Genomic DNA, 9,048 nt, shown 5'->3' on the forward strand with positions numbered 1-9,048 from the left:
TCTGTCAGCAGCTAGTCCTCTGTCTTCTAATACTTGCAGAATTTTCAGTTTATGGTCTTGTTTCTCAAAACCCAGGACTTCGTTCAACGGGACTATAAATGTTTTAATATGCAGATTTTTTAAATTTTTTTTTTTTTTAGTGGTCTGTGGCAGATGATGTTGACATCAATGGCTCCAGGAAATAAGTTAGATTATTGTTTGCTTTGACTTCTATGTTCATTTGCAAGCAGCTTTCATTTAAGGAAAAAAAAAAAAAGGAAGAAAGGAAAAAAAAGGTCAGTCATTTGGTTTCCTCTTATAGTCATTTGTTTCTGGAAGATGCAGAAGATGAGTGGCTTGATAGAATGGTGTTGACCAGTTCAGCCGTTAACAATATTATTTTTAAATAGTTTTTAGTTTTTTGTTGTGTTTTTTTTTTAGTATCTGTCCATAGAAAATTATCATAGTAGAGCTACATATCCTGCGGGTGAGTTCTGGAAAAAGATGATCCTTATTCCGACGGACACAGTTTCAGCTGACATAAATCAGACAGGTAAGTGCGTGTGATGGTTAGGACTGTATTTAGACAAAATAATAATAATAATAATAATAAATTCGGTTGGTGCGTGGTTCACATCAGTGCTATAGGTTTGGATCCAGGATTACTTAGGTAGGCGGGAGAGACGGTGTCCAGCTCCATGAAGGCGGAGTAGAGGGTGGTGAGCTGTAGGTCGGGCAGGTTGCTGTGGGGGGCTCCGCTCTGGGCGCTGCTGGTGGGACCGGTCCCCAGCTGGCAGTGGGATGGGAAACACGAGGATGACGTTGGGGATGATGAAATGAGAACCAGAGGGTCCACGGCCAGGCTGTCATCTTTCAGCTCCTCCCAAAGGTTTCCTATAACAAACCAAAACAGATTGACTCAACTTGCTTTTTTAAATGTAATTTTACAGAAGTCAACAATTTATACAGATGCTGTATGTGTAGGTACTCTTAATCTTGTGTGAGTAAGAATTTTTAAATATTTATTATTTGTCTGTCTCCATAATAAATTTAAATTTAAATCTGGGAAAAAGCAGCATTAATTGAAGAAAAGTATTTCACTTGGTAATTGGCAAGATTCTGTTGCAAATGTATCCTCATGAAGCGTAACTTCTATCTGACCCCCCTCCCCCCCCTCTAATTTTGGAAGAGGAAATTGCCTCTTTATAAAATACGGAAGAGCTGACGGCACTTTGTGGGACAAATCTGCAAATACTATGACTTTGCAACTGGCCTTCTTGTATTCTTACACTGTAGCATTCTCTTAATTACAAACTGAATTTCTGGGTGTGTGATCGACCTGACGAATCGAAAGATGAGAAATGCTACTTTTTTCTAACGTGTCCCCAAAAAGTTTCTCATCTTTCCACTGAACGTGCCTGTCACAGGGAAAACATTAAATAAGTTACTGCAGGAGGCCTGTATTTTTCATATTCATCATTGAAGATTTCTTCGGGGGGGTGGTGGCAGGGAGATTGTAGCTCCGAAGCCGTACCCATCATCCCCAGGCTATCAAATGGGATAACACTTAGCCCTTTTGCTAGAAGAAGTTTGATTTGGGTTTTTTTTTTTAGATATATTTTTTTAATGTGTGCGTATAATGATTTTGCTCCAAGCGTGTAGGCCTTGTCTTAAGTTCTATGACCGCTAAATTGAGATTTGGTAGTTTTGTAAAGAAAGTGAGTAAAAAGCGTAGATAAGGTTAAATAATTTAAGGCAAAGGGCAAGAACAGAGTGGAGCTGGAATTGTGCCATGTTGGTGAAGCACACAGAATATTCATGGCACAAACGAGAGTCTTCCAGATTAACTGAGTGAAATGGAAAGAAAAAGGAGTGGAATGTGAGACCCACTTGCCTGGAAGGGGAAGAGGCTGAGGATTCAAAAAAACCAAAAAAACCTGTGTTGTTAATCTTAGTAAAGCAATTGGGGCATGGCAGGGTTGCGGAATATTTGTGACAGTACAATGGCACGGCAGCTGCATTCGCTGAGTCATGTAGGCTATTAAGGCTGGGTTTTTTTGCTCTGTCTTTTAGGTTGCTTTGTGTACCATTTTTTGTCTGTGCAGGAAGGCAATTCTTGCATGTTATTTGGTGCAGCAAGCGCTTCATCATTTGGATAGGTTTTATTTTCTATGTATACTTAAATTAAAAAAAAATATATTTACACACGCATAAACTTGGTCGGTTTTTCTTTTTTTTATTTTGCATGGAAAGCTGTGTTCTTAGTGTTCAAAATCCTGCCCGTTCAAGATTCTTCAATTATTTAATATAAAAAACTTTACTGTCAGCATTATGTAACTAAGTATTCAAGAAGGCACCTCAGAAAATATAATTGTTCAGGGCATAGATCATATGAATGCCTTGGGAAGGAGTAAATAGCATTCTTTTGAGCAGAGATGTAGAAGGCGTTTGAATAAATACTGATAAAGAAAAATGCTAACATGTTAATTCAATCAAAATTATTTCTCTTTGTGCTCCCTCACGTAACATTTCTCTTGATACACACTAAATAGTTGTGCTTGAGAAGTTTTCAGTGGAAAATATGTCTGAATTTAAAATATACCTTCTAAATAATGTATTGCAGTGCTTAATATTGTAGTCAAGAGTAATCAGGTTTGTTTTTTTAAACTCCGGATGTAAATCTGTAGCTTTCTTGGGCAACTTTTTAAAGGTACAGTGCAAAATTCTATATTGTGCAAAATAACGTAACCAAGTAAGCTGGTCTTTGTAGCAGCTGCAAGGACAAGAAATTAAAAAAGGACATAAATGCATCTTCCTGGGCTGCATCCCCAGCAGCATGGCCAGCAGGTTGAGGGAGGAGATTTTACCCTTCTGCTCCGCTCTGGTGAGACCCCCCTGCAGTGCTGCCTCCAGCTCTGGAGGCCCCAACAAAAGACCTGGACCTATTGGAGCCAAGGACCAGAGGAGGCCATGAAGATGCTCAGAGGGCTGGAGCACCTCTGCTTATGAAGACAGGCTGAGAGAGTTGGGGTTGTTCAGCCTGGAGATGAGAAGGCTCCAGGGAGACCTTAGAGCTGCTTCCAGCACTTAAAGGGCTACAGGAAAGTCGGGGAGGGACTCTTGGTCAGGGAGCGGAGCAATAGGTAAGGGTTTTAAGCTGAAAGATGGGAGATTTAGATTAGGATTTAATTTTTCACTATGAGGGTGGTGAGATGCTGGCCCAGGTTGCCCAGAGGAGCTGTGGCTGCCCCATCCCTGGAGGTGTTCAGGGCCAGGCTGGATGGGGCTTTGAGCAACCTGGTCTGGTGGGAGATGTCCCTGCCCAGAGGAGGGAGGGTTAGAATTAGATGGTCTTTAAGGTCGCCTCCAACTTGAACCATTCTATGACCTTATGCAGGTTGGGATGTGATGAATAAAAATACCTTAGATACCTACCTTGGAGATCAAAATCAGTCAGGGACGGATTAAGAGCATCGATGTCATTGCTGAGCTCCCCCTCCTGCAGAAGCGTGCCCGGGGCTGTGTGGGCTGGGGACACTCTTGCCCCACAGCTAGGGGGGGTCTGTGCTGGCAGTGGGGAGTCCTGGGGGGCGCAGGGCTGAGTTCCCAGCTCGCCTTGAGCCTCCCCAGAAGAATAGAGGGTCTGAGGGTCAGGTGGCTGTTGCATCAGTGGAGTGGAGATGTGAGGAAAACCCTGTGGTGATGGATAGCAGGCGGTTTGCTGCCCCCCGAGCATATTTGGTACTGGGGTCTTGACATGGAGAGGTCCCGAGGCGGGGATGCTGTGTAAGGGCTGTGGGATGCCGGAGGAAAGAGATGGCTCCACCATGGAATGGGGCTGGACTGCCATCTGCCTGGAGAGGGAAGCACTTGCAACCCCTGTCGGGCTGCAGGACATGATGGAAGATCTCAGCTTTTCACTTTTGTCGCCGATCAGTGTGTCAAGTTCTTCTACAAAACAAGGGGAAAAAAAAAAAAAAAAAGAGCTGTGACTGACTTGTTCCTGACAGAGCCTTAATTTTCAGAGCTTGTGGCTGGAATTTTAATGTTCCTCAGGAAATGGGTGAGTGGAATGGCAAGCAGAAGTGCTAGGCCATATATGAGAAGAACTCCAAAAGCCTGAAATGTTTTTGTAAATTATCATTGTCAGGTGAGTGTGTGATAAATTGCCTTTTTGTGTTTAAAGGTTGGATACTTCTCAGTTAATTTCAAATTTTATTCTATGGTACTTATTTCAGTGGTGTTTTATCTTAAAGTTTGTTGAGATTCAAGACAGAATGTTTTCTTGGTGAAGCTTCTTTGTGCCCATTTGGAAACATTCCTGCAAACCCAGGTCTTATTTAATTCTGGTGTTTTGTTTTGTTTTTTTTTTTTTTCTTGTTTTGCCAATCACATTATAACCAGGAAAATCTTTTAAATGCTTTCCTCAGTTGTGTAAATTTTTTTATACGGCTTTGTGCCTATTGCAAAGAAAAGTTCTGGGGAGTACAGTTTGGGAATGAGCACGCTGACGTATTACTGACCTGGCTTTGCCATACTCTTCCTTACAGCAACTGGGTCTTTCCTCTTCCATTTTTGAAGCTCCTCCTGCATCTTATCAATTTTGGCTGGATTTAGAGCCCACAAACAGCCTTTCCGAGAAGAATTGCCTGACTTGTTTTCGACTTTCTCAAAGCATTTGTTCAAAGATAAGTTGTGGCGCACAGAATTCTTCCAGCCATCTGGAGCTGTCTGGAAAAACAAATCCAATCTAAGAATGGAACTTCAAGGAAAAAAAGAACCAACAAATATATTTCTGTTTTGACTGGTAAGATTATAAGAAATGCCATTTAGATTATACTTTCTACAATACGAAACTTGTACATTAGAGGGAAGCCACAAAAAACATTAGAGTCATGTTGTGCGGGATGAGACAAATCAGATAAAATAGTAACTGATCTTTTAAGCAAGAAGGTTGGCCTTGTCAGAGGGGCTGCAGGGTGTTTAAGAGTGAATTTGCAAGTCAGAAGAATTACGTGTGTAAAGAATTATATTCTAAAACTGTGAACTAACAGGAAATCTGTCTTAATCTCTTCTGGAACACCCAGAGAAATTGCAAGCACTTAATTGAAGGACTACGTGCTACTTGGGCTCAAATTAAGTGTCCAGGCAGACTTCAAAAGAATTTTAGCACGCTCCTGTAGGTGTAACTTTGTATGCCAGCCAATTCTATAACCAAATGGTTTAATCACAATCCCTACAGATGAGATACAGGTTTCTACAGCTGATCACTGCATCTTTTTTCTTTGCATTTATTTTTAACTCAATAGTGGAAACTGGAAAGTTTCTTAAACTAAAGAATACACATAAGCCTCATTGAAAGGATTCCTTTATTTTTATTTAGGCTGTTTCTGATCAATGAGGGAGGAAACCTAGTGCAAACCCTCTGCTTATACAGTTCAATTTTTAAAATATTTTTTTTTTCCTTTTTTTTTTTCCCTGATTGCTTGTAAAAGAACTTTGAATATTACTATGAACGATGAAGAGGGAAATACCCAGCAAAACGGTCACGCTCAGATTCTAATGGGAAATGCCTGTTTCCCTGCTAGCCTGAACTGCTGATCTTGAAGACCTGGCACTGTATCCTTTTATTGCATATAAGTTTTTCTGGTGTTTGTTTACTTGATTTCACTCATTTCTGCTTACTTAGTTGTGTGGCCAGAAGATGCTGCCCATCACATTAAGGCTTTGTAAATTAGTATGCGTGTTCATATCAGAAGATTCCTATAGTAAATTCCTGAGGTGTCACTGCTTTTCTTTTGGTACGTACTGCACAATGCAATTTGTTCCGTATGTGTGCATTTTTGCTTTTACATGATACACCATGAATTTTTGAACATACTTTGACAGGAATTCTACTTTTATGAGGAATGTAAAGTCGGTTCTTTCCTAGCTGCTTGTGAAGGATTATCTTGTGGGTTAAAAGGGTTAGAATCTTAGAATTGCCATGGTTGGAAGGGACCTTTCAGATCATTGAGTTCAACCGTCAATGTAACACTGACAAAAGCCATCACTAAGCCATGTCTCTCAGCACTATGTCTGCCCATCTTTTAAAGATCTCTAGGGATGGTGCCTCAGCCACTTCCCTGGGCAGCCTCTTCCAATGCTTAATAACCATTTCAGTGTAAAAATTTTTTCCTAATATCCAGTGTAAACATCCCCTGGTGCAGCTTGAGGCTGTTTCCTCTTGTCCTATGGCCTGTTACCTGGGAGAAGAGACTGACCCCCCTCATTACACCCTATTTTCAGGGGGTTGTTGAGAGCGAAAAGGCCTCCCCTCAGCCTCCTTTTCTCCAGGCTGAACACCCACAGCTCCCTCAGCCTCTCCTCAGAAGACCTGTGCTCCAGACCCCTCACCAGCTCTGTTGCCCTTCTCTGGACATGTTCCACCACCTCAATGTCTTTCTTGTCGTGAAGGGCCCAAAACTGGACACAGTGTTTGAGGTGGGGCCTCACCAGTGCCAAGTACAAGGGGGCAATGACGTCCGTAGGCCTACTTGCTACGCTGTTCCTGTCACAGGCCAGGATGCTGGTGGCCACCTTGGCACACGGCTGGTTCATGTTCAGCTGGCTGTTGACCACCACTCCCAGGTCCTTTTCCACCAGGCAGCTCCAGCCACTCTGCCCCCAGCCTGCAGATCTGCAGGGGGTTGGTGTGACCCCAGGGCAGGACCCGGCACTTGGCCTTGATGAACCTCACACCATTGGCCTTGGCCCATCCATCCAGCCTGTCCAGATCCCTCTGCAAAGCCTTTCTCCCCTCTAGCAGGTCAACACTCCTACCCAACTTGGTGTTGTCTGGGAACTGACTGAGGGTGCACTTGATCCCCTTGTCCAGATCATTGATAAAGATATTAAAGAGAACCGGCCCCAACACCGAGCCCTGGGGGACACTCCTCGTGACTGGCCGCCCACTGGATTTAACTCCATTCACCACCACTCTCTGGTCCCAGCCTCCAGAAAATTTTTAACCCAGTGAAGAGCACTCCTGTCCAAGCCGTGGGCAGCCAGTTTCTCCAGGAGAATGCTCTGGGGAAACCATATCAAAGGCTTTACTACAGTCCAGGTAAACAACATCCATGAGCCCTTCCCTCATCCACCGAGACAGTCACTTTGTCATAGAAAGAGATCAGGTTACAAGCCTCACTAAAGAACTTAAGGGTCAAATTTAATACTTGCTTCCTTCATTAAAAAAAAAAAATCAGTTTTGTTGTGGTAGTTAAATACTATTATTTATTTAAATATTATGTTATTTACTGAAAAAGAAACTATTTTTCCCTCACAGCAGCACAGTTTCTACCTTTTTGGCCCACCTGATGTCAGCATTTCACTGTTCTGTTAGCCAGGCCCCTAGGTGAGACAACATACATTTCTATTTAAAAAAAAAACCAACAACCAAACAAAAAAAACACCAAAAACACCAAACAAACCAACAAAAAAACCCCTTTAAAACTCTTTCTGCCATAGGGGAATACTAAAGATGATGAATCAGTTTTTCTCCCTTGCGGATCGTATTCAGGCTGCTCTCTGGCAGTTCCTAAAGTAAATAAAACTGTTCCTCCTCAGTGAGATGAGTGCTCAGCTACTGAAATGAGCTGACCTGAAAGAATATTCATGTTTCTTGCCCTGCACATGAGGCCACATCTACCTCTGCCTGGGCCCAGACAGGATAATTAGTGTTTCTGCTAAGCACCAGAGAAGATGGGAGTGGCGTGTGTTTCTCAGAGGTTTTCAGAAGGTGTGGGGGTGTAAACTATGAGATAGTTTTAGAAACGTAAGAGAGAAAAGCACACGGATTTATTCTGGAGAGTGCTGCCAGGAGCTGAACAGGTTCTTGCGTTAAAAGTGATATTGCTGAGGAGCAAGAAAGAGTCATTTACCGAGCAGGGGCCTGAAGGGGGGACACTCTGGCAGCGTGTTCATGTTACAGCCCTGTCACCAGATTTTTAAGTTAACTTTGATTAAGTTTGATTGCCTGCTAATGAAGGGAGCTTTGGCTACCAAAGTTGCTGTTGTGTAGTCACAATCTCCTTGCCATGGCTCCTTTGTGCTACTGCTGCCTTTGGTGTGGTGCGGATGGAGTTGTGTGGAGAGATCACTTGCTGCTGGAAGTTCCACCAGGCCACAGACCTCTCTAACCTCTTGGACCACTGGCAATAACTCCAATTACCAAGATTAAAGCTTTCTGTTAGACTCACTAATCACTACAAAGGGAAAAAAAAAAAAGGATGACAAGCAAAAAATATTATTGTGCAGCCCCATTGATCCTGCCCGCCTCTTGAAGTTTAAAGAGTTCAGTGATCTTGCAAAACCCTTTCTCTTTAAATCTAGGTCTCAGGAGAAGGGAGAGGTACATCAAAGAGTAATTCAACTTTAGCTGTGTAGATGTTTTTTTTAGGACGTAGGAGTTGGATTGCTCTGTTTCAACTAGAAATGAGATTGTTGCATCATAGAAACTAAATTTGCTGTGGCAGCGAATACAAGTTAATTTGACTAGGCTTGTATCATCTCATGTCTCCCAGCAAGATTCTGTGCACACTTGTACTCTGCTTCTCTCCAGCTCAAATTGCTTTCCCTCCCCCTGTTGTATCCTGCTATTTAGTGTGTTCTGGTAGCAACAACAAAATGTTCTTTGCTGATTTTTATATTACTTTATCTTGCTGAAGACTCTCCATAAAAGGAGGATTGAGGACACCAGCTTTTGCCATATATTGACAATTCTGTGGCCTCCTGTAAAGACCAGAGACAGATAGGGTGAAGTGCCCGTAAACATAATATTTGCTTGCTTATTCTCCCCTGCTTTTTTTAAGGATGGTTTTGGTATGGAATTACTCAATCATTTGACTGTATTTGTAAGTAAAATGCAAAAATCCATCAAAAGTAGTGAGTGTTCCGGTAGTACCCCCTGCACCATTCTTTTTCTATAATGCATATGACAGCAGTAACCTCATTCTCATCAACTTTTATATTAATTAAGAAAAATATGCAAGGATCAGGGAAAAAAAAAAAAAAAAAAAAAAAAAAAAAAAA

At 42.2% G+C, this 9,048-nt stretch overlaps 1 protein-coding gene across 1 annotated transcript in view; it reads right to left on the reverse strand.

Annotated features, from left to right (window-relative positions):
* Window positions 1-610: 610 nt before the first annotated feature.
* Window positions 611-9,048, reverse strand: part of FOXN1 (forkhead box N1) — a 21,477-nt gene continuing 13,039 nt past the window's right edge. Inside the window, exons 6-8 of the mRNA XM_014953021.1 lie at window positions 4,503-4,710; window positions 3,415-3,930; window positions 611-873 (exon numbers count right to left, since the gene is read on the reverse strand). Coding sequence (XP_014808507.1) covers window positions 611-873; window positions 3,415-3,930; window positions 4,503-4,710 — 987 coding nt within the window. The remainder of the gene's footprint in view (window positions 874-3,414; window positions 3,931-4,502; window positions 4,711-9,048) is intronic.

Source organism: Calidris pugnax, unplaced genomic scaffold (genome assembly GCF_001431845.1).
Source record: "Calidris pugnax isolate Ruff unplaced genomic scaffold, ASM143184v1 scaffold133, whole genome shotgun sequence".
Taxonomy (NCBI): Eukaryota; Metazoa; Chordata; class Aves; order Charadriiformes; family Scolopacidae; genus Calidris; species Calidris pugnax.